The 27,501-nt window shown below is 32.6% G+C and overlaps 1 protein-coding gene and 1 long non-coding RNA gene across 2 annotated transcripts in view; both read right to left on the bottom strand.

The window, feature by feature from the left end:
• Positions 1 to 8,193, bottom strand: part of LOC126884324 (BRCA1-associated RING domain protein 1-like) — a 34,268-nt gene extending 26,075 nt beyond the window's left edge. Inside the window, exon 1 of the mRNA XM_050650263.1 lies at positions 7,587 to 8,193. Coding sequence (XP_050506220.1) covers positions 7,587 to 8,084 — 498 coding nt within the window. The 5' untranslated portion in view covers positions 8,085 to 8,193. The remainder of the gene's footprint in view (positions 1 to 7,586) is intronic.
• Positions 8,194 to 9,387: 1,194 nt separating this feature from the next.
• LOC114326136 (uncharacterized) lies at positions 9,388 to 11,545 on the bottom strand. The gene is made up of 3 exons (XR_007697953.1): positions 11,303 to 11,545; positions 10,509 to 10,667; positions 9,388 to 9,593 (listed from the first exon to the last, which is right to left on the bottom strand). It is a non-coding gene; the product is annotated as an uncharacterized LOC114326136 (long non-coding RNA).
• Positions 11,546 to 27,501: the final 15,956 nt, after the last annotated feature.

Below are 27,501 nucleotides of genomic sequence, written 5' to 3'. Positions count from 1 at the left end.
ATCGACACCCCTGGAGATTGTAATAATTTTTTTATTTCTCAATTCGGGCTAACTTCACGTCCACTTAAATACGTATTTAAACGTTAATTCGGGGGCAGAATCCCAAGTAGCCGTTTGTCCACCCCTTCGCAACGTTTGTCTGTTTGTTTAAAGTTCGAAATGACCCCCTGGAGATTGTAATTATTTTTTTTATTTCTTAATTCGGGCTAACTTCACGTCCGCTTAAATACGTATTTCAACGTTAATTTGGGGGCAGAAGCACAACTACCCGTTTGTCCACCCCTCCGCAGCGTTTGTCCAACCCCTTAAAGTGCGAAACGACCCCCCTGGAGATTGTAATTATTTTTTTTATTTCTTAATTCGGGCTAACTTCACGTCCGCTTAAATGCGTATTTAAACGTTAATTCGGGGACAGAATCCCAACTATTCGTTTGTCAAACAATATAGCAAGAGAGCAACAAACATTAAACGATGGACAAACAATATACTGTCTGCGACTCGAGAATGTGTTGAAGTATGTAGCTTGTTTTCCTCTTTTGGACTATCTCAGTTGGTCTTTGAACCTACAAGGGGGAATAATTGTCTGGACAATATATTTCTGAGTTTGGATCATCATGACTGTAATCTGGAGGTTGTTGAGACTGCACTCTCTGATCATTGTGGCCAGTTTCTTGATTTCCTTGTGCCTACTAGTGGTAATGATCCAGCACTTGTTAGATCTGTTTTTAGACCAATTACACAAAAGGGTAAATGTTCTTTTTTCTGATATGTTGAAGGTTTAAAATGGGAGTTTCTTAAAGATTCTGACTTGCCTGCTGAAGCTAAATTCTTTGCATTTCATAATGAATTAAGTAAGGCTTTCTTACACTCTTCCTGAAAAATCCTATAAAAAACGTAGAGATCAAAGTCGACTAATAAACTGGTTCAACGATGATTTGAAGTCCATGAGGGAAACACTGTACTTACTAAAGGAGCAGTATGATGAGTTTCCTACATTGGCTCAGAAAACTCTATTAGCAAATCACAAAAAAGATTACAAATTAGCAATAAAATCTGCTAAACAAAGGGCCAATGATAACCTTATTTCAACTGCATCCAATCCAGTTAAGTGTATGTGGGATATATCAATGAACACAGAAACAAGTCCAAAAGTAAGTTAGAAACAAAAATTACACCTAATGAATTTAATGACTTCTTCACTAATGTCGCCTGTAACTTTCAAACCCAGATTCAACCCTCCTTTTTCAATCCCTTGGATTTTAATGTCACCATCTTTGGGGAAGAATTTTTCTTCCAAGATGTTTCTCTCGTTGAAACCAAAGACATTTTAACAAATATGGTGAACAAGAAAAGTAGAGACTACTTTGGATTCTCGGTTAACATAATAAAAGGAGTGAAACATCTCATTGCTGGTCCATTAACAACACTTATAAATCACTGCTTTAAGGAAAGCATCTTTCTTGATCTGCTCAAAAAAGCAGTGGTGGTACTGATCAATAAGAAGGGTGACAATGATGACCCATCCAATTATAGGCCAATATCACTCCTTCCTATAATATCAAAGGTATTTGAGAAATGTATGGCAGCAATGATTATTAAGTACTTTGAATCCAAAAATTTGTTCACAAATAGTCAGTTTGATTTTAGGAGGGGTCTAAATACGACAAAAGCCATCATGGACTTAGTGATGAAGATTCAAGAGGCTTTTGAGCAGAGCTGCTATCTGTCGGCTACATTTTGTGACCTGAGCAAAGCTTTTGATTGTGTTTCACATGAACTGCTTCTTAGGAAATTGGAGAGATATGGGTTTGGAGATAGTAGCATTGCAATGATCTCCAGCTATCTCTCCGATAGAAAGCAGAGTGTGCAGGTGGGTAGAGTGAGGTCGACAGAGAGAGCTATAAATATTGGATTACCTCAAGGCTCAATATTGGGACCACTTTTGTTTCTAATTTATATTAACGATCTTCCACAGATAGACCTTACCAGTTCATTTACTCTTTTTGCTGATGATACTACTATTACCTGCAAAGATTGGGATTGTAAGGTAGCAATAGAGGCATCAAAGCAAGCACAAGATAAGGCAGAACAATGGTTTGCAGCAAATATGTTGCTTCTAAACATCAATAAAACCCAGTCTTTGATTTTTTCAACAAGACAGCTTCCATCCGGAGATGCAGACAAACAAATGAAATTTTTGGGAGTTTACTTGGATGCAGGATTATGTTGGAAGGCTCATACACGGTCCCTTGTTGCTAAGTTAGGAACTATAACTTTTCTGATTAGAAGACTTTCTGAGTGTGTATCTCAGTTCACTTTACAACAGGCCTATTTTGCACTGTGTCATTCACACATCAGCTATGCAATTTTGGCATGGGGTCACAGTGCTGGAGCCAAAGATGTCTTTCGTATTCAGAGAAGAATAGTAAGGATAATTGCTGGCCTGTCCTATCAGAAAGAATGTCGGCAAGCATTTGTTGCACTGCACATACTGACTCTGCCTTCGCTATTTATTCTGGAAAGTCTTGTTCATGTGAAACAAAATATATATTGTCATCAAAGACATGAGGATGTACACCAATATGAAACCAGAAATAAGCATGCCTTAATACTGCCCTACACCAGGCTCCAAAGAAGTAGAGACGGACCAAACTCATATGGTTTAACATTTTACAACAAGTTGCCTACTGAAATTACTGATTTTAACTATTTAGAATGGGAAATAAGCCACAATATTATTAAAAAATGATTTTTATTAACGTTTCGACGCCCAAATCGGGTGCCGTTGTCAAAATACAAAATACTATTAACATAAACAAAAATGTTGTTACTTAGTAAAAAAATTCTTCTAATAATTTATTTAATTTGACTCATTTATATCGGCAATTCAGATACATAATAATACATTTTAAAGTAGAAGACTTTAAAATGATATTGCCAATATTTATGAGTTGCGTTCCTGGGACGACTTTACTGAAAGATAGTTCATTCGATTACATGAAATCAACCTCAACTCAAGAATATCCGTCACAAAAAAAAATCAGAGCATGTGATCTGTCTTTAAAAAGACAACCACATGCAACGGTGACATTAACATTCTCACGTTAGAGATCTCATAGTAAATCACGAGGGAAAACCAGGAAAAACCTCGTGATAGTATTACTATATTATATAACTCAGGATAGTATCATGAGGTTTTTCCTGTTTTTTCCTCGTGATTTACTATGAGATCTCTAACGCGAGAATGTTAATGTCACCGTTGCATGTGGTTGTCTTTTTAAAGACAGATCACATGCTATGATTTTTTTTTTTTGGTGACGGATATTCTTGAGTTGAGGTTGATTTCATGTAATCGAATGAACTATCTTTCAGTAAAGTCGTCCCAGGAACGCAACTCATAAATATTGGCAATATCATTTTAAAGTCTTCTACTTTAAAATGTATTATATGTATCTGAATTGCCGATATAAATGAGTCAAATTAAATAAATTATTAGAAGAATTTTTTTTACTAAGCAACAACATTTTTGTTTATGTTAATAGTATTTTGTATTTTGACAACAGCACCCGATTTGGGCGTCGAAACGTTAATAAAAATCATTTTTTAATAATATTGTGGCTTATTTCCCATTCTAAATAGTTAAAATTGTCAAAATGCCACAAGAAAATAGCTTCAGAACAACATTATGAAATTACTGGATTACCAACTTTACAATTTAGAAAACAACTAAAGAATTTTCTCATAAGCCAAGCATTTTACAGCAGTGATGAATTTTTAAATTTTAACTTTAATGTTTGGAACTGGGCTGTGAATTGGTGAATTGTACTTTGTTTATTCTTAGGAACCCAGAAAGTGTTTGTCTTAATTGATGTATGTATTATTTCATATTATGCCTTGTTTTTATACTTGTATTTTATATCTTGTGTTTTTATATTTGTATTTTATATCTGTGAACCAAAGTTGTATACTATTTTTTGACATATGTAAGTACTTTTGTACATTGACATGAATAAATGACTTGACTTGAATATAGCAAGAGAGTTTTTGAATTTTCGAAAATTTGTGGATTTGTGAAGTTAGCCCGAAAAAACATTTTTGTTTATAAAAAAAATTGATGGGTGGACTAACAAAATAACACAGTGGACAAACGTGGACAAGCAATGGACAATCGAATATCGTCGGTCACATTTTTTTCCCGATTTTTTTGGGCTAACTTCACGGATCTCTATTCAATAATTATACTTTTATAAAAAAGAACTTTTTATAATAAAACATTTTTATTATTTATAGGACCCACTATGAAATTATAAACTATTTTGTTGTTTCAATTTCTATGTCATAAAAGAATTTTGTAATCGACCTTAAACTCATATAAATCAAAGAAAATGTTTAACACATAACTTAAGGAAAATATTGGAAATTATTATTATTCATCAAAATATATTTAATAAAATTTTATGTCTATTGCCTACTTGGTTTTCAAATTTAATTTGGAATTCCATAAGCATTGGAACTAATAAGCATTCGGTTGCGGATTGTGCATTTGTTAAGTGCTAAGTGCACTTAACACACTCTGCTAAGTGCGACATAAGCCTGTCCCTTGGCAAAGAGTTTTTTACCGAGATAGACAATAGCACAATCCACGGTACAGCCTTGTATTTTATGTACTGTGCATGCAAAACACAGTATTAACGGTACCTAGTTTTCTTCTCAAAATGTTGTGTCTCTTTGTTGTCTCATATTTTCCGTCAATTCTGCAAGGCTAAATGTGCTCCACATATTAACAGCAGAAAAATAGCGACATGGCTACTTATAAATTGGAGTGCCTGGAGGAACGGAGGGCAATTGCAACAAATCTCCACAGACAATAACGTTTAAATTACCAAATAGCTCATCACCATTCTTCAACTGTCTGCAACGTGACTCAATCCTACTCAACATTTGGTAAGGCGTCATTGATATCTCATCAATGAAGAGGAACCTCACTTTTCAAGAAACAACTGATAACCATTCGAGTTTGGCTGATAACTAAACCATGCGAATTTTACCAATTAATGATTATACTTAATAGGGACAGAGGGAGTAAGTAATAAAAACCTCTTGCGTAGGTTTAATTGATAAAAATAGATTAGTAAGTGGTTCATTTTGTGGACCACTGTGTAACATATAGCAAAAATTTGGTGGTTCAAATTTGAATCCGGAGTGCTGAAAAGAGTTAAAGCCAATAAAAGGTTTGTTTTACAATGAAGCACACTGCATATTTTTTAATTTTTTTTTGAGGTGAGAATCTTCTAAAGAGATTGGAAAGAGGACCCAGATACTGTTGGATTCGTCCGAGCTATAACGTTCGAATGTTGCTGAGGTTAGGTCGAACATCTACCAACTAAACTCACTCTCTCTTCCAGCAGCACGCCAGGGACGTTTCTTGGCGAAAGTAAGTTCGAAGAGTACTACCGCAGTCCCCAAAGTAAATGGTGACCAGTGATATTTTTTAATTTGAACTCTTGTTATTTGAACTGAATATGTAGTTAAAAATAAAGAATTAAACAGAGGTTTGTGGTTTATTGACAAATAGATTTTAATTTGGACTAGTTTTGTTGTTGTACGTAATTATTATTAAGATTATTATTCATGGTCTACTGCTACTACATATACAGTAGACTCCCTCCATAATGAGAACTGAAATGGTGGACTAATTACCTCATTATAAGCGGATCTCGTTATATCAGACAACAATAATATTGAAATGTTTTGATGCCTCTTATGTAGTTTATTAGGTGTCGATGGTCAACCTGAACAATCAGACTTCAACATCGTAAAATTGTAAATTTCCTACAATAGCTATTCAATATTGGTTGATAAAGGAAGAAGTTTATTACAGGTGGTGGATTTTATTACAGCACTGGCCTCGATAATATCACAGATGTTGTGCATTTCTATATACAGGCAGTTAGGGGTATTTATTTATAGCCATTGCTGTGCTGAAAACAGGTAAAGAAACATTCTTCGATTTCATTTTTCCTCGTTATAACCAAATATGCCTCGTTACAGAGGTGTTATAGTTCAATAGGAATTTCATGGGATATCTAGTGTACCTTGTTATAAGCGAAACCTTGTAATATCCGTGTTTGTTATAGAGAGAGTCCACCGTAGTTTCAAAAGTTATGCAGCATCTAATTCCGCTAATTTTTTTATCATTTTAAATTTTTATGTGGTACTTACACAGTTTACAAACGTTTACTCAAACTTCTTTTTTTTACTTATACCGGGTGGAAGAAAATAAATGTTTTTCTTATGTTAAGTTTGAGACACCATGTAGAGAGGAAAAGGTACATTGAAATTATGTTGTAGTCTCATATTTTGTGAACATTTTATTCTTTTAATTTCTCTGATATTTCTAAAAACAAAGAAAATAGACGGCTCTTTAACATGTGTTTTAATTTTTAACTGAAACTTTAACAATAAATAACAGATGACAGTTACATTACTGATGAGATATGACTAATGTAACCTGGGTGATATCTAATTTGTTGCTGTAAATAAATTTTGTGCATATGATGCCTGAAGCCATCATGAGCACTTGACAATAGAATAGTATGACATTTTAAGCGTCATCAGCATTCAAAGGGTTGACAAAACTTGAATAACAGAAAGAAACAATGTAAACTAATAACTAATATTCTACCTGGTATAAGTTCAAAAAAGAAGTTTGAGAAACCTTTGACCAACTGTGTAAATACCAAAGAAAAATCTAAAATAATAAATAAAAATTAGCGAAATCCCTTAGTCCGTTCACAAGAAAATCAACTTTGAAAATGAGCATAGTTTCAGGTGATGCACTTTTGAAACTATACTCCATCTACTTTACTTACCGTTGCACGTCATCCGCGTCATAGCCTGTGACGTCACATGATACCACCACAAAATATTTAGACAGTAGGTGTGTTCTTTTTAGAATCACTTTGCCGAGTACACTGGCATTACAGCCACTAGACATATTTTATTATATACGCATTGAAATGTTAACTTAAAGAAATACACAATAATATGTTTCATTTAATTTGTATAAATGGATTATAAAGCGTTTTTATGAAGCACATTTGTTCGGAATACACTGTAGCTATAATCGAACGAAGGTGATATTTTGGCATACATTGGTAACATTTATTTGACAGTTGCGGTGATGACACTTCATATTTGTTTATATTCTTTACTATAAGTATTTGAATATAATTATAATTTGAATATAATTTGTTTCATTATATTTACTGTATTTATTATGTACTTTAACGTAAGATTATAACTTAATTCTTGTTTTCTATTTCTAAAGTTTTTATTTATTTACATTGAATATTAATTTGTTTTGCTGTATAATCCACTTCCGCAAAATTGTGTGAGGTATTTGATTTAAAATGCAATTGAAGAATTTTTATGTAATTGGGCAACAATGTCAACTTAGATCTCTAACGTAGATAATGACGTACAACGGTAAGTAAATTAGACGGACTGTATATGTATATAAAATATATACAAACAACAAATAAATCAGTAGAAATAAAAAAAAATTATTTCATTATAATACTTACAAGAGGAACCCAACCAGCAAAATCTTGAGCATTAACATCTACTTTTTTTTGTAATAAAGTAAAAACTACTTCAATTTTTTTTCTTCTGCAAGAGACATGAAGAGCACTTTCTCCTTTGTTATTTACTTTCTGTTTATCAATAAAATTAACGTGGTATGTTTTATTTTTGTATGTAAGTTTGTCTGGTCTGGTTGATGTGGAACTAGATTTCTTTTGTTCATTAGGAGAGTCCTTGTTTAACAGGTGACTTATACAATCGTTAAGATTTTCAAGAATATCTTTTGTTGCACTGTAAATATTATCCCATTCAATATTGTTATCATTAAAAACCGTTTTGCATACTGGACAGGCTTGTTTACTTTCTTTAAAACAAGCCTTGCAAATATAATGGCCACAAATCTTGAGCCTAACAAGTTGTTTGTTTTGATCATTACATTCTTGACATTGAAGAAAAGTTTGAACTTGTTTCAATTTTTCAAAAAGTTCATTAACCTCCATTACAAAAATACAAATTTACAATTAATAATCCTTCAATTAACACGATTAACACTGTCTTCGACTTTACATCTTTTTACTAGAATTACGATTTGTTAGGTTAAAAACCAAATCTAAAAAAAGCGGGAATATTTTGCGCCTGTCCATCAGAGGTATTCGCAAAATTAAATTCCAACAGAGGTCGCTCAAAATTTCAAAGATGGACGACAACGCTAGGAAAACAATTCATTTTGTCATTTGAATTCACAGTTCTAAAACGTTAAATTAAAATCATTTACAGGAGTGTTTTGCCAAAGTAACCACTAAGTTTTGCAACTAAGACATCTTATAAGTTAAACAATCAAAATTATGTTTAATCTGTATGCATTCATTAAAATTTGATGATAACTACTGATTTGTTTTTACCTTTTTTTTTCATAAAAAAATCTGGCCCCCGATAATCACACAACGTACTAAAAATTATTAATCTATCTTAGGATTTCTAATTTTGTTTTTAATTTAATTAATAGGTGCACTATAGTTTATTTTACACCGACAGATAACAATTTTTAATTAAATAAAAACTGGAAACTTGGAAACTAAGTAGGTGAATTTATTTTATAATAATTGTGTTCTGGAAATTACGAAGTGGTCGGGATATTTTTCATAACAATGTACATTCTATGTATATAATATATACTACTTTTTCCCTAATAACACAAAACATTCCATGAATGTTCCTAGAATGTACACACAGGACATTGAAAACATTCCTGGAATGTCCCCAAATGCACACGAATGTCCCTGGAAAGTACCAGGAAAGTGCTGTGTCAGCATTTTAAATATTCTTAGAATGTTCTGTTGGAACATTCCATGAATGTCTACGAATGTTCTTTGGACATTCACAGTCTATTTTTTAGACTGAATGTCTTGTTGGAACATTCCATGAATGTTCTTTGGACATTCACAGTATATTTTTAGACTGAATGTCTTGTTAGAACATTCCATGAATGTCTACGAACGTTCTTTGAACATTCACAGTATATTTTTTAGACATTCACTGAAATATATCGTCAGTAATGTGACAATACCTCCTATATGTTTTTTCATGAGGTTTGCAGGAGACGAAAAACATTTTTTAAGGTCACTTTCTGGTTTCGTACGTATTCTGACTTTTTTTTGTAGTAAATAGATAGTTGAATTTACTGCAAAACAAGTCAAAAAATATATGAAAACAGGAGGTGGCCGAAACAAGTTTTTAGTCTATCTTACAAATCTCTTGAAAAAAAACAGATAGGAGGTACTGTCACATCACTGACGATATATGGCCATACCAAATAATACATCCTTGATAAATATAAACATTTTTATTGCAAAAAATCTTTACATACATTTTTTAATGTAATTTGCTGACATTCCTAAATATTATAAAAAAATGTGTCACATTTGCTTTGTAAACCTTTCTTTTGCTTTTCGTAGCCACATATTCCGTTTCCTTTCTGGTTTTTTGTAGACCACTTCTCTCAGCTGATTCTAAAAGAAAATAAAAGGTAATTTTTCTATCCTTTACAATTAACAATCAGAAGAAATATTATTTACAGGTAATAATATGCATAAATAATAATAATAAAAAAATAAATACTAAATAATATTTAATAAATAAAATAATAATAATGAACATTTTGTATTTTGACAACGACATCCGATGTGGAAGTAGAAACTTTAATAAAATTATTTTTTCAAGTAAATTGTGGCTTATTTCCCCATTAGAATAATTAATTACAAAAAAGCCACAAAGAAATAGATTTTTCACAAACAAATAAGTATTTAGTATTCATTATATTTATTGTTTTTATTATTTACTTTAATGTCCTACTGGTACATTATTTGACAAATAATGACATTTCGAAGTCTGTTAAGTACGATATAACGCCCTTGGGCATTAAATTTAAATAACGACTTAGATACTGTCAAGTTGACAAATATCAACCTAACTAAAACTATGGTTACCACAATTACGTTACTACTGTTACTGGTAAATGTACTTATTTAAAAACTAATCAATTCAAAATTCATTCAAATTTTTCGCATATAAAGAATAATTTAGTCGGACATTAAACGTTGAAGGCACCACAGGTATTATAATAATAACGCTTTCGGTCAACGTATATCCCTATAATACCCTTGGTACCTTAATAACTGTAACATAAGATTATACCTTAATTCTTGTTTTCGATTTCTGATGTTTTTATTTATTTACATTGAATATTAATCTGTTTTGTTGTATAATCTACTTCGCAATAATTATGTGATATATTTGACTTAAAATGAATTCAAAAATTTTTTGTAGTTGGGCAACAATGTCAACTTAGATCTCCGATGTAGATAATGAATTACAACAGTATCTATATTGTACGGACTGTATTATTAATTAGGTTATGCATATACCTGTGTGACATAAGCTATTGGAACAGCACAGTCTCTCAAACGAACAGATGAAAGTGAAGTTCTGTCAATATCTTTTTCTAAAAAGTGTTTTGAACATACTCCTCTATTAACAAATCTAATCTATACTTTCTTGTCTTCTTCGCAGGATCTTCTGGAAAGCTAAAAATACAAAATATATGCATTACTAAGCATTATTAACAAATTTTAGTTTTAAATAAAAAATATGATTAATGAACTCACAAAATTATTATAAAACAGCTTAGAAATTGTTTATTAGTATAGTCGGTTCCCCAAACTCAGACACAACTGGCTAGTGATTTTAGTAGGTAATTTTTTTTGTTTTTGGCCAATTTTGCCAAAATTACAGTAATTAGTACTGAGACTGAGTTTAGCAAATCGACTATAATATTCTGTGTATTCATTAGTTGGTACTGCATATTATAGTGTGTGGTCTACCATCCTATTTATAAACGCATACACTAGCAAAAACGCAAAAAGAATTATTTTAGTTTTACAAATCCTTTTGTTATTACCTATCTCTATTTACTATTTTAGTTAGGAATAAGCGAAGTTTGTGGCTTATTCACAATTATTATTAAAATAATAAATGGATATGACCAATTATTAACTTATAAAATAAAATAATAATTCTTCTGATTTATGCCTTTTATTCACTTTGTTATATCTACGTTACTTAAAAGATTTTTTATGAATAGTATTATTAGGGTATTAATAGTATTAATTTATTTTCTGAAATACAGGGCATGCTTTCGTTTACATATTTGCATACTAACCTTTTAATAGGGCTTTTCATTCACAGTCATTTGTTTTGAGCTTCTGTCATAATTGAAACGTTATTCCTGCAGATTTTTTTATCTACATTTGTTTCTGCTACTCCAACTGCGTTAAAAACAGGACACCATTTTATGCACTATGTTAATAATACTATTAAAGCTATTATAAAAGTATCCGAATTAAAAAATATTCTTAAAAAGCACAAATAATACAAAATACAAACAACAATCCACGGCAAGGCAAGGCCGGGCAACGGCAAGGTCGCCAAGATTAAGATGCCAAGATGGCCGAAGCGAGGTCGTTGGTTGGTCGTTTTTAGTCACGTGATGCCCTCTCAAGCGCCATGCACAAAAATATATGCACGGCGAATTTGAAAATGAACGCAAAAGAAATAAATATAAATGCCTCGCTTGGGTTTTGCATAAGTTATAAGTATTTTTTTTATTAACAAAATCGCATTCCAAATTGAATATTCGCGAACAATAATTTTTATTACATTTGTATGTTTATAATATTGTATTCATTGAACTTGGGAAACTCTTTAAATTTGACATATTATTGCACTGTAGGCCTAAAATGTCACTTAGTTTGTCTGGTATGTTATAAGTAATGTTGTATCTCTTACACGTATGTATTATTTCGCAACTTAAAATATAGGAACATTGGTAGTATGTTCACAGAATGTCTTAGGGTAACATTCCAGGAATAATTTAATCAGATGTTCACCGAATGTTCCCTAAATGTCCAGGACATTCAAATATTGATAGAACTTTGGTAGTACATTCCTGGAATGTTGTGTGTTGTTAGGGTTATTCATTTATTTAATTTTGCAGTCGCTTAAACATTAAAAAATGCTACGTTTAATACAAACGTTAAATTAACAAAATGTGTGATTTGGCATTGGTTAATTTAGGTCATTACGTAGAGTATAATAGGAATGAATACTGAGGAACACTGCAATAGATTTTTTAAGTCGAAATTATTGTTAATTACAACATAAACTGACCGCAAATATGTACACAAGTTAATGGCAAAGTCAATGTTTTCCTTGAGTTGATGCTTTTCAATTTCGCCACCAGGCGTCGCCCACTTTGCGGTTCCTCGCCAATACTGTCAGTGTCAGTTAAATTCACACGTGATATTTGTGACATTTGATAGACGTCAAGTTTTATTTTTGTTTGTAGAAATGGTATATTTTATATTGCTTGTACGTTATTATTATTTAATTTCTATAAAATGGTAATGTGTTGGGTATCCGAATGGTTATCATTGATATTGTAAGTACTAAAATATCTAAAATTGTAAATTTAGGGTATAATGACACCATATTTTTAGGAAATCTGCTGAACGGAGTAAAACTACTCATTTTATGTTCCTGCTACTTTTATAAAGAAGATAAAGAAAATCTTCTCACCATATTTTCAAATAGGACTGGTGAAGATGCTGAAGAAATGCAGTAGTACTATGTTGTGTGTAAATCCTTGATTTTGTGTAATTTATAAAATTGAAAGCAATATGATATGACTAACAATGATTGTGCCTTTATAAAAAAATATATCGCAGGTACAATAATAATGTATTATTGTCTTTTTTGATAACTATAAAATGCGGTTACAACGTTGTTTCAGCATAGCATTCTAGTATAGATTTCCATTTCAGCATATCAATAACGATCACAATTTAGTGAAAGTGTACATGGGAATAACAACTACTGTATATTGAAATATTGTTTAATATTTAATATGCTAAGTAATATTCAGTTAGAATATTATCATGGATCATGGATGGTTGAAATATCACAGTTTTAACAAAAAAAAAGAATGTTGTATTTTGTAGGCACCTAAGAAGTTATACTTCTATTATATGATTTCAATGAAATAAACATTTTAAACAGTTTATTTGTATTTTAGTGTGTATTTGGATTCCGAGCAGTAAAGACGTACCATATCGCTCTCGAGATCCAAGTTCCAAGTTTTTGTGCCGGTCTCGGCTATCGGCCGGGACTAGTTTATGGTAATTAGTGAAATAATAATTAAAAAACGATTTGAGTGATTAATTCTAAATTACTATTTATGTGATTAATTTTTAACTCAGTGGCGTACTATATTAAGGAAATGTACCACCAAAATCAAGTGCCAAATGGGGGGTTGTATAATGTGCCCCAAATATATACACAGCCTCAACAACCTCCAGTAATATCGCCTCCATTTTATGGATTCCCGAGCAGCCAACAGACAACAAACCAATATATCCCGCCTACTCCATTCCCAAACAATAATCACCAATATAACCAAAACCTCCCTGCACCTCAAATGGATCAACCAAATACATCAAATGCTTCCCAATACATCCTCAGTGGAGAGGAACTTGTCATGGAAAACTCAAGCGATGAAGACGACGAAACCATAGAAAATGTCCATGATTGGCAAACAGTCAAAAAAATTACAAAAAAAAGAAAAGCAAACCCCAAAGATGATAACACAACAACAATGCAAGTGAGTACAAACAACAGATTTGAACCATTAGAAAACCTAACTGATAATAATAACACACCAGTAACACCTAAACCTCCACCTATATTTATCTATGGGGTAAATGATATCAAAAAGATGACTGAAAACCTATCGACAGTCATTAAAGCAGAAGACTACCAGTCGAAAGCTCTCCCAAATGATACAATAAAAATAAACACAAAAACTATTGAGTCATACAGAAAACTTATACAGCATTTAAATAGTAGCAAAATAGTTCACCACACATACCAAGCAAAACAAGATAGAGCTTATAGGGTAGTTATAAGAAATTTACACCACTCGATGCCAGTTGAAGAAATAAAAAGTGAACTAGCTAAATCAGGGCATACTGTCCGTAATATCATTAACGTATTACACAGAGTCAATAAATCACCACTGTCAATGTTCTATGTGGACCTAGAACCGAAAGAAAACAACAAACACATCTATACACTGGATTCTATCGGCAATATGAAAGTCAGCTTTAAACCTCCTCACAGAAAGAAAAATATAACACAGTGTCAGCGCTGTCAACGTTATGGACACACAAAAGCGTATTGTACAAGACCTTACGCATGCGTGAAATGTGGAGGAAGTCATCCAACGCCAGAATGTACAAAACCCAGAAATACACCAGCAAAATGTGCCCTGTGTAACGGAGAACACACTGCAAACTATAAAGGCTGCGTAATTTACAAGGACTTGCAAAATGTAAGAAATAATAGACAACGCGGAAATCAGTCAACCCATAATAATCAGAACCCACATCAAAATGTTAACCCAGCACCAACTTCACAGTATCAGAGTCAACAATCACAGTACCAACAACAGAATGGAACCCAATCCTATGCCCAAGCAGTAAGAGCAGGAAATCAAGTAGCCGACATAGGGTCTCAGATGAACTTATTCTTAAACAAATTTAAAGCAATGTTCACTTAACTAATGAATCAAAACAGCATGATCCTTACCACGCTAACAACATTAATTAATAAAATTCATTAGATCTGTTCGAATAGCCGAATGGAACGCAAATGGTTTAGCAAACCATAAAGCAGAAGTAATCCAATTCCTAGAGGACAACATAATAGACATCCTCTTTGTATCCGAAACGCATTTCACAGAAAGAAGCGTAATTAAAATACCTCAATACTCAGTCTACCACACTAGTCACCCAGATGGAACAGCCCATGGAGGATCTGCAATAATTATAAGGAACAATATACAACATCATCAAATGCCGGAACATAAAACAGATAAGCTACAAGCAACAATACTTAATATAAAAGCCAGGCCTTGGAACTTCGAAATTGCTGCAATATATAGCCCTCCTAGACATAGAATCACAACTGAAGAATACGAAGAACTATTCAACAAGCTAGGTAACAAATTCATTGTTGGAGGTGATTGGAATGCTAAGCATACGAATTGGGGTTCACGACTCATTACACCAAAAGGCAGAAGCCTACTAGATGCCATCAACAACACAAACTGCACCTACTTATCGACGGGACAACCAACGTACTGGCCGTCCGATACAAATAGACTACCAGATCTACTCGACTTCTTTATCCTAAAAGGAATTGCAGCAAACTACACAAACATAGAAGCAAGTTGGGATCTCTCGTCGGACCACACACCAATCATAGCAACAATCAGCACCCACATAATCAAACGACCTGAAATACCCAAGTTGACTTCCCCTAAAACTAATTGGTGTGAATTCAAGTACCAGCTTGACACGAATATAAATCTTGGAATCAGACTCAAAGAAAAAGATGACATAGATAAGGCTATAAACCACTTCACCTGTCAAATTCAGCAAGCTGCATATCGAGCTACACCATCAACTCCAAAGCAAGAAAACAAAAATACCACTTCGAATTATATTAGACCACTAATAGTCGAAAAACGAAGAGCAAGAGGTAGATGGCAAAGAAGCCGCAACATTAATGACAAACACGAATATAATCGATTAACCAGACAATTAAAAACAGCGCTAAATGAAGCACGCAATGCCACATTTGAACACTACATTAGTACCTTGTCTAAAGAAGATCACTCAATATGGAAGGCAACAAAACACTTAAAGAGACCTACAGAACACAACTCGCCAATTAAGAAAGATGATGGTACTTAAGGAAGATCAGACGAGGAAAAAGCTTCAGCATTTGCAGAATACTTAGCTGGTATTTTTAAAGAACACCAAGTAGAGAATAATGATGATGGAAACTTAATAAGAGACTTCCTGGATAGTGCTTGCCCTATGACGCTTCCAATAACACCATTCAATACATCAGAAGTTAAACTAGAAATAGAAAAATGCAATAACCACAAAGCACCTGGATTTGACCTAATAACAGGATTAATACTGAAACATCTTCCGAGAAGAGCATTTGTCATGCTAACTACAATATACAATAGTGCAATCAGACTGACATATTTCCCAATCACATGGAAATTTGCGCAAATAATAATGATTCACAAACCGGGTAAACCTCCAAATAAAACATCATCCTATCGGCCAATCAGCTTGTTGCCGATAATGTCTAAGATCTTCGAAAGACTACTACTTGGTAGACTGAAGAATGACATTAACCTAGATGTAGAAATACCCACACACCAGTTTGGTTTTAGAGAGAGACACTCCACAACACAACAGACTCATAGAATTATAACAAAAATCCTTACTGCTTTTGAGGAAAAAAATATTGCACAGCGGCATTCTTAGATGTAGAAAAGGCATTTGATAGAGTATGGCATACTGGACTTTTATACAAACTCAAATGTATTCTTCCAACCCCCTACTACCTAATCATGAAATCCTACATTGAAGATCGTTACTTCCAAGTAAAATATAACACAGCAACTTCCACATATTTTCCCATTAAATCAGGTGTACCACAGGGTAGTGTCCTGGGCCCTCTCCTTTACCTATTATTTACCGCAGATATCCCGACCACTGAAACAACCCAAATCTCAACATTCGCTGATGACACCACCATAATCGCTGTCAATGAGGACCCTATTATCGCGTCTGCACAACTGCAAAACCACCTTGACCAATTGGGAACATGGCTCAACAAATGGAAGGTGAAAGTAAATGAAACGAAGTCAACCCAAGTTACATTTACAAACCGAAGAGATGTATGCGCAACAATAACACTAAATGATACACAATTACCAGCCAGCACACAAGTTAAATATTTGGGACTAACCCTTGACAAAAGATTAACATGGAAGCCGCACATCCAAGCCAAGAAAACCCAGATCAACATCAAAATACGACAAATGAGCTGGCTTATTGGTCGAAAATCAAAACTCAATATTGAAAATAAACTGCTCCTGTATAAAACTATGATAAAACCAATTTGGACCTATGGTGTTCAACTCTGGGGATGCTCAAAGCCATCAAATATCAAGATAATACAAAGAGTCCAATCAAAAATATTGAGGATGATATTCAACGCACCCTGGTATGTAAGCAATAAAACCCTACACGAGGACTCAGCTACACCCTTGGTAGAGGAAGAAATTCCAAGGATCACAAAGAGCTACCTTGATGGACTGAGAAGTCATCCAAATGATGAAGCAAGACTGCTGAACACTCCTCCCGAATTCGCAAGACGACTGAAGAAACTATGGCCAACAGATTTAATAAATTAAATATATACATATTGTGATCAAATGTAAAAAATTATAATAGGAGGGTTGCCACAGGGCAGCTTCTCCCTCATGTATTTAACATTCAAACTATTTGCTTATAGCTTCGATGAAGCAGATTGTAAATGAAAATATGTAATAAAAAAAAATTTGTATTTTATTTAAATATTAAACTAATTTTAATACTTATTTCTTACCAAATTTTTTTATTAAAATACCAAAAATTAAAAAAAGTAAGGCAAAACAACAACATAAGACGTTCCTAAGCAGTCACCAACATGTTATCCAAAATATAACAGCAGCCAACATTGCTTGACTATAGTTATCAATCATGACCACCGTGTAAGTCAGTGTGTTATGGCTGTAAAATTGATAAGAAAATGAAATATTTTGACAGATTTTACAAATAATATTAAGATTGTTTTTAATTTTCTTTTCATCATATTTTAATACTTATTATCATATTCCCGAAGAAGACAAATCCAAAGACCAAAAATTATCAAGAAATATATTTACTAAAAACACTGATATATCTTTTTCACACTTTATTTGTATTGATATATACATAACTTAAAAGATTTAGCAACTAACTTTATACTGTGTGTTAGTGCATGTACTTCATACTGTCGTTTTTATAAAAATTCATCCTCAACATTTTCCCCAATCGTGCCTAAAGCAGTATGTATAACTTTAAATAAGATCAATAAAATTATTCATGACATTGATGCAATTACGTTTAAATTTGTTGCAGACATACCTGGCTGCAGTAAAGGGACTATTGCAAATATTATGTATACATTGTTAATCGTTATGCATGAAACTTTGTTCATCCAGCTAATAAAAAATATACCATCACAGCTTAAAAATAAATTATGTTCACCTATAGTTTACAGCACTTTTACATATTATTGTGGATTGTACAGAAGTGACATACCAAAAACAAACATTATTGGCACATCAAAAACCAACTTATAGGTTTATAAACAAATAGCTAAATAGTATCAAAGGTTTGTTTGCTCCTAATTAGTTATTTTTACATCAGACAAAAAATGTCCAGGAGGGTGGTATCGTGCATCAAATGCGACCTGGTGATTTAATTCTTGCAGTTAAGGGTAGTACCACAGTTTACTAAAGAACAAGTAACTTCTTGTATTAGGGCAGTGACCAGAGGAAGAAATCATGTAGAACAAGCAATCGGAAGAATTAACTGTTTTTCAATTTATGGTAATATTCTAACTTCGCTTTATTTTTCAAGTTTGTGCAGCACTTACAAATTTGCAGTACCTACCCTCTAATAGCAGAGGGGAATTAATGGTAGATGAATGAAATATCCTGGTAGTTATATTAGTGAATAATCACAATACTTTTTTTAATTAGGGGTACCTATATGAATAAAATATCTCTGTAGTTAAATTTGTAAATAATCACAATACATATTTTAAATTTTTTATTAATAAACTACTATATTGTGATTTTTAAAGACATACAAACAACAATATCAAAGATTAAAGTACAATAATAACCCTTCGACTACAAAACAAGATCCCCCTTAAATGCACCTTAAATTAAAAATTTCAGTTGAAGTGTTGAACCACAGTATTAACACAGAATACATTGGGTGATGTATTCTGTTAAATTTGTTATCCCTTATCTATGATACTGTGGTTTGACCAGGGTTTGACACATTCAAACTCCGTCGCCTCGCACATGCGCAGTTTACGGACATTTGACGGATCGGGTCCCTGTAATTAATCGTACCTGTCCATCAGCAGGTCCATGGTCCATCATGGCCATGCCATGGCACAGCCATAGCCACCTTTACTTTACAAGCAATGAAGTGAAAAAGGCAACGTCGTAATTAATGACGTTGGTAGTCTGATTCTTGGACTACCTACCCTACCACTTTCCACTTTCGAAACCACAATTTTAATGTACAAATTCTGGTAAAATTTATAGTATTTTTTGAGTCGAATAGGAAAATATGTCAATGTTAATTAGTTAATATGTTAATTAGTTAATATGTTAATTAGTTAATATGTTAAAATAACCGATGATTTTGGCTCCGCTATGGTTAACTTTATTAAGCATAACGATTACGGCAACGTTAAAAAGCAGAGTTTTTGAGGTGCGGCTAAAGATACAGTGGTGCTCCCTAATTTGCGCATGCGTGACCTCAACTCCAACGTTGCCGTTTCCGAGATAGTTTGAAGGACAAATTTGTCAAATTACATTGAGAAACAAGAAACGCGTCTAACTTCACTTGTATTTTGTTTTTTTGTCACATCTTTGATTGGATTATTGGATATTTTTTATATTTTGGACCTAAGTTGGTACAAGGGTCTACAGACAGAGCTAGTCTCGTAAATTCCACGGCTTCGAGCCACGCTTCACGCAACCGTATTTGCGTACTTGTGTTTCGAGTTGTGTGGTCGGGCGCTGGTCGAGTAGAGTTTTTTTTTTTTTTTCGTGGAATTTATGGCTTTGGTGAGGACCAATTAGCCAGACTATGTTAGATTGTATAAATAGTTTGTGTAAATTGTTTCATAGTATCAAACTTGAGCATGATGTATTCATTTGTTTTGTTAGTAATATGTAGCATTAGTAAAGTGTAAGGTGTTTAATTTTTTTTTCCTTCCGCGCTGGAGCTTCAACCCGGTTCAACGCCGCGGAGGTTTTAGCCCTCTTTGTGTGTATGTTTTTATTTTTTTTGTTTTCTTTTTTTTTGTTTTTTTTTTGTTTTTTTTTGTTTTTTTTTGTTTTTTTTTGTTTTTTTTTTTGTTTTTTTTTAATTGGTTCATTTTTTTTTAATTGGTTTATTTTTTTTTATTATCTTTTTTTATTTTTTTTTGTATTCACCTTTTTTTTCCTTTAATGCTTTACATTTAGTTTGTTTTGCAGAATTGCTTACAAAATTGGTTAGTAATTTTACAATTTTAGTTTACAGTTTATGATGTGTTGATGAAGTACATAAAGTATATTATTATTTCCTGAAAAAATAATACAATTTAGGTCTATTGGAAGGTTTATCTTGTAGTGAATTAAGTTTTTATATAGATTATTAATGTTTACAATATTTATTGGGCATTCAAGTAAAACATGTACCAATGTAGGGGAGATATGCCTGAGACGGCATACTTTTTTTTAAATGTTTTGTAATCGATAACCGATAGAGTTAGACATGTAATAAAAATCAAAGTCAGTGCTAGGACCATTTACATAAATATAATATTATTTTTTAACAACCTATATATTATAGTTTTTTTCTGAAAAAATAAATTGTAAAGTATTACATGTGCCATCTCACCCACATACATGTGGGTAAGATGGCATACCCTTGAAATAAAGGCACTAATCTCGACATAAGTCACAAATAATTATTTTGTAGTCTTGGTCAGTATCTGTAATGTATCTTAGTCAGGTTTCTCGAGAACGAGATAATGAAAAGAGGCCATTATAAAAAATGCAAGCAGCATCTTCCTCGTCACTTGTCTCAACATCGACGAAATCGATTTTGTCGGTTCGAATTCCTCTTAAAACGACTCATAACTGTAACGATAAACTTCAATCATATAACAAAATTAATGCAGTGTAAAAACGCATTAGGGTGAGATGGCATACATATACCATCTAATCCACATGCTTACTATGCCATCTCAGGCAACATTGCAATCATACCGATTTTTGACCTAATTTTCTTAAGCATATTTTTAAGATATAAATCGATACAGGCGTGATAGGCATAAGGTAAAAGAACATCACAAAATTTAAACACTTAACTTAGGAGTAAAGAGTCGCGAATTATAATGTGATACAAAAAAAGTTATTAAATATTTTTTCCTACTTAATTAACATTCCAAAGGCTACTGCTGTCAAAATAAATCTAACATGCATAAGTTCAACAATGTTGACAAATTTTAACTTGAGGAACTGAAAACTGTCACACTAGGCACCAAATTTGGAATAGTTTACGAAAAACGCGTGATATGCCATCTCAGCCAGTATGCCGTCTCAGGCATACTTCCCCTACCCATTTTACCACAACTACACAGTGGATCGTCTGTAATTTTTATTTTGTGCTTATAATAAAGTGTTAGTGCATGGTTTGCACGTATTCGATTTATTGTGGCGATAAAGTTTCTGTTTGGTATTTTGTGAAACCATGGTTTTCTGGGGATCCTTGGCTGGTGTTTACAAAAGTTTGTTCCAGTTGTTGATGCACTGTATAGGTTTTGCCACATCTCATTTATTTTGTTCCTTTGATTTAAGAATAAATCGGACGGGGGTAGTTTAAGATTTAGTTCTTCTCCTGATGTTGGAGCTGTTTTTGCTAAGGCATCCACCATTTCATTACCTGTTATGCCTGCGTGTCCCTTTACCCATAGATATATGACGACTTTATTCTTGATTTGTATCTCATTATGTAAATACAGGATTTTTGCTTCAATATGATTAACTGATCTATTTATTTTAACATTTTTAAGTTTATCTACTGCACTTTTGCTGTCCGTACATATTATAAATTTGTCGTGGTTAGAGCCGAGTACGTATTTCATAGCTTGCACTATTGCTGTTAGTTCGAGTAGAGTTATAATTTACCAAATTTAAATATTATAATCGTTTCTACCGATTCATAATATACTATAATATAATATGTTAAAGTTTTTAATGCCAATATTATTAAAGTTTTTAACATTGTATTTTAATATAATTTTTTTTTATTAATAATAGGGGAAGGTGACCTGTGATGGCCCCCCTAAACATTTTTTGTTATAACTTTAAAACTAGTTGAAATATAAAAACAAGCTTTGGTGAAAAATGATGTTATAATATGTTGTTGTCATTGCTACATAATCAACTTTATTATTTACTTCTAGTTTAGAGTAAAATATAAAAATACTTTAAAAAATAAAGAGGCCGTCATAGGCACATGTTATCAAATGATGGCCCCCTTAAAAAAAATTTGAAATCGTGTTTTATAAATAAAATTATTTAAAACAGTCAAATAAAAAAACGTATTTACGAAATAGGTAGGTACTTTTATTTTATAATAAAAATATTTAAACGTTAAAAAAATTAACAGCAAAGAGCTAGAAATGCTTTTCTGGCTGACAAACATCACAAATAAAAGTCTTTGTTGACCTAGGAACACCAGCACATTCCGAGTGACACCAGCTATTGCAGTTCTGGCACTTTAGCCAAAATTCATTAGGACGAGAACGAAAATAGAGCTCGTTGCAGTATAGACATGCTGTATCTGATTCATCACTATCGTTCTGATCATACATTACTTCCTCAGGACTATCTTCTTTTATTAGTTTATCAATTTTTCTTCTGGCTGCATTTGCTGTTTTTCTTCTCTCTCTTTCTAATACTTCTTTTTTGGTTTCCTTGATTTCTTCTATATCTGGGGTGCTGTTGATAACACCTGTCTTTCCACGTTTTCTTTTCTTTTCCTTTATTATTGTTGCCTTGGGAAGAGGGGACAATTCTTCAATTTGCTCTCTGCGTATGTAGTGTTTGGATGTGCTTGGAATGTGGTCATTTTCATTTCCCTGGGAATTATGTAAGATTGTTGTAATGGAATTATTGCTCACTAGCTGACTTTCATTTAAGATAGGATCCTCGATTTCATTTTGCGGTTTTTCTTGGCTGTTTGAATTTATGAGTTGTGATTCTTCAGCTATATTTTCCAACTCCTTATCTGTTGTAGAAGCAGCAGAAAATTCCCAGTCTTGAAAAACATCTGGATTAAACGGATATATTCCAGTTTTTGTAAAAGAATTTATTGCATTTGATGGAGTCGCAGCCTTAAGATATGCATTATTAAAAAGTTTTGCCACTTGGAAGTGAGTGACAGTCCGTCCTGGGTTAACTCTCATCCATTTTTGTATTTCAGCATTATAAAAAGTTTGTAGTGGTGCATAAACGCCAACATCAAGGGGTTGGACGCGATGGGAACAATGTGGCGGAAGACAAAATAGTATAATAATAATGGAACTGAAAAACTTCCTAATGTTCTCTTTATTGAAAGCCTCTGCTCTTGCGATAGATGTCTGCTCGGGAGTTCTAACAGTTATCTGTGGGTTCCTTGCGAGAAACCCCTTCAGCCACTTTCTACCAGCAATGCCTTTTTCTTTATTAAATCGGTGGTTAATTTTATGCTTCTCCGCTATTTGAAAAACAAGCTTTCTTAATTCTGTACTGGTAAGACCAAAAAGCCTGGTTTCTAAATTAACAACATGCTTTGCTATTTCGGCTTCAACATCGACATCAAATGTAGGCTTATGTCCACCTAAATATCCTTTTATACTGCCTTGTTCATTTTTAAATCTTCTACGTAGAGTAGTTCGAGGTACTTTAAAGGTTTTTACTGCTGTTGTATAACCCATTGTTTTATTTCGTAATGCTTCTAATGCTTGCGCCATATTTTCTTCATCCCACTGCTGTCTGTTATTCTGAAATAAAAAAGTTTTATTATATCTATTCCTACGATGGTCCCTGTGCAAATGTGCATATGCTTATGATGGCCCCGGGGCCATCGTAGGTATACTAACCTGGGGCCATCATAGGCAAAATGCAGTGTGACACAAAAACACTAAAAACTTTCCATATATGAAAACATAACCGTAAAACTACTATCGTATATGTAACAAAGAACTAACTAAAATCTCTCTCTCCAAATGATATCCCATTATCCATTTAGATACAAACGTAACATGCATTTTCAAATATCAATTTTTAACATCATTTACTTACCGGATTCATTTTTTTTTATAGCAGCCACATTAGACACTGATGCTTCAACAAAATTCGTTTACAAACTAAGCGGCCGATATCGAAAGCATACGGTAAACAAATTAGGCAACCAGAGTTACATACTAGAAAATAAAGAATCAGGGCCAACACAGGCACAGGGCCATCACAGGTCACTTTCCCCTAATATTACCTAAGTATTGCACCTAGTTCAAAAAAGTACAAGATAAATACCGCGGTTTTTTCATATGAAAATTCAAAGCAAAATATACAATTTGCAGAGTAAATGCTTGTTTTTTTGATAAAATAATACAAATTGTATGTAGGTAGGTAGAGTAGCTAAGAGTTGAGATTGAGTAGTTATAGCAAAAGTAGCTACTCCATTATTTTATTTCCTAACAGCAGGCATGGGATAATAACACGAAATTTGATAAGCGGGGGTTACATACTTCTTGAATCAAAACCTTTATTCTCTTAATATTTTTACTTAAAAAGATATATACTACATTCATCTCGCTAAACTCAACCGTTATCGAGATAAACGCATTTTAAATATGAGAGACAACATACTTTTTTGCATAAGTACCTAATATCATTGTAGTTGCACCCGAAAAATAACTTAAAATCATAAAAATTGACAAAAATGTAAGTATCGCAAATTTCTTCAAATGGAATTTGCGATGCAATGACATATTAAATATGAGAACTGGCACAATTATTATGGTTTCAAGTTTATTTTTCGGGTCTAACTACAATGATATGCAAAAAATTATGTTCCCAGATAGCACAAGTACGTTTTATGGACATCCAATGGACGTACATCTGTGTACATTGGAACGTCCGCTAAGGTACAATGGACATCCGATGGACGTCCAACGAACGTCCAGAGTTTACAAAATTGGACGTCCATAGAACGTCCGCTACAAACGTATAGTGTACGTTGTTGAAGCTTTCAGTGTACATCTTATGTACATTCAATGTACATCTGATGTACATTCAATGTACGTCTTATGGACATTTTTGTAGGGCACTTTTCAAAAAGCAATCTAGTGTCCATAATTTTTTGAATACATCCCACATAACAATTTCATGTTCTTAGTAGATTCATAGAACATACTTTTCAGAAAAAGTATATACTTAGAATATGCGTAATTACCATTGCGAATGTGCAGAGCATATACTGAGTATATACTACATTACAGTACTTAAACGTTCTATGTATATACTTAGAATGTACTACCGCACTTCTTTTCAGTATATACCAAGAACATACTTTTTAGAAGATTCTAAGGAGGTGCTATAAACCTTCTATTTATATACTTAGAATGTACTATCGCACATATTTTTAGTATATGGGAAGAATATTCCAAGGAAGTGCTATATACCTTCTAGTTACATACTTAGAATGTACTAGGACACATATTTCTAGTATATGGGAAGAATATTCCAAGGAAGTGCTATATACCTTCTATGTATATACTTAGAATGTACTATCGCACATATTTTTAGTATATGGGATGGGAAGAATATTCCAAGGATGTGCTATATTTCTCAGAAGTATGTTTTCAACATCACCCAATCTCATCCTAGGTTCTACTAATATATTATATTTACATATTCTAATTGCATATGAGAATGTATAGTTATTACATTCTACAATATTACGTAAAAAGTAAGTATAAAATATATAAACTTTAGTTAGTTATATAGGTACCTATGTATAATAAATATTATATGGGTAAGTAGCCTATATATAAAATATAAGTAATATATTTAGTTATTATGTGCACATCAAAATAAAAATGCTGCTTATATAATTATATAATAGCCAAATATATAATATAATATGTATGTAAATTACTAAAATTTATAGGTATCTATATACATTATACATACTTTTACTTACTAGGTATTTAGGAAATATTGAAGTACCAATATGAATTTATTATTTTCAAGCTGCTTTTTATGTTCTTAAAATGTTTTAGTCCTTCTAGCTAGAAATACAGTCGCTTCGTCCTCACAGCGTAGACATAAATGCCCATAAATGCCTTAACTGTACTGGAAACTATTTTCATATTTTGCCTTTTTGTTACCTACCCCCTTCCCTTGTGCAGGTATAAAATTTGCAATGCAAGGGTCAGAATAACAATGAATGGCCGTTTCCGGATTCCCGAAAATTATAGGTAAAAATATTTTTATGGTATAAACTCAAATCAAAATGGTGTATTCACTATAGTAATACCACTAGAGGTCAAATTATTTCCGGAAATTTTTTTGAGATCATGAATATTTTGAAAATTTCCCGAGTCGCAGACGAGGGAAATTTTCTAAAAATATTCATGATCAAAAAAAAATTTCCGGATATTAATTTGACTTCGCGTGGTATTCGGTAAGAAAATTCCACACCAAATTTGCATTTGAAAATCCAAAGCTGCATGAACAGATTAATAGCGCGCCATAGCTTTGTCAACAATTATTTAGGCTTTCAAATTCGTAATTTCTACTACAATGGGAATACCATTTCAAGATAGAAAATAGTATATTCTTCAATTTTACATAAGTTTTGAGTAACTACAAGTGATAGAAAATGAATCAAAACTAAATTATGTAAACAAATAAAAACCAGTCTGTCAAAAATGTTCTGTTATTGTAAACGTCAAAAAATTTCCACTATAATTCGCTGTTGGGTACCCCACGAGCAAAAAATTTCCGATAAAATACCTCCGTTGCCATGGTGATCTGTCAAAATAACGTATTTTGATTGGTTCAAAATTACAGGTGTGGAATTTTCATTTCAATTGAAAACGAAACGAGAATTTCTCATTTTTCTTTAATAGAATTAAGTTTTAAACTTTTTTACCATACAATTAAAACGGTTTAAAAAAATGATGAATTAGATAGTTCAGTAGTACCTACCAAAATATGTACCTAAATTTTATTAATTATTCTTAACGCGAAGTTGATAATCTATAGGCTAACATTATTCTTCTTCCTATAGGTACATACAGTATATTCTTTTTAAGATATTTTAAAAGTATATACAAGTATGTGTTAAGCATATACTTTTGCATATACTTACGCATATACTAAGAATATTCGATTAAGGTATATTCTAAGAATAAACTTTTACGAACATTCCGAGATACTACGTACACGAATGTGCTCAGTATATTCGGTGCAAGAATATTCTTCGAAGCACATGCAAAGAACATGAAATTTAGAATGTTTTTTATGGTACATGCTATGCTTGTACTACGCATATACTAAAAAGG

The sequence above is a fragment of the Diabrotica virgifera genome, chromosome 5, assembly GCF_917563875.1.
Source record: "Diabrotica virgifera virgifera chromosome 5, PGI_DIABVI_V3a".
Lineage (NCBI taxonomy): Eukaryota > Metazoa > Arthropoda > Insecta > Coleoptera > Chrysomelidae > Diabrotica > Diabrotica virgifera.
This window is presented reverse-complemented; position numbering and strand designations above follow the sequence as displayed.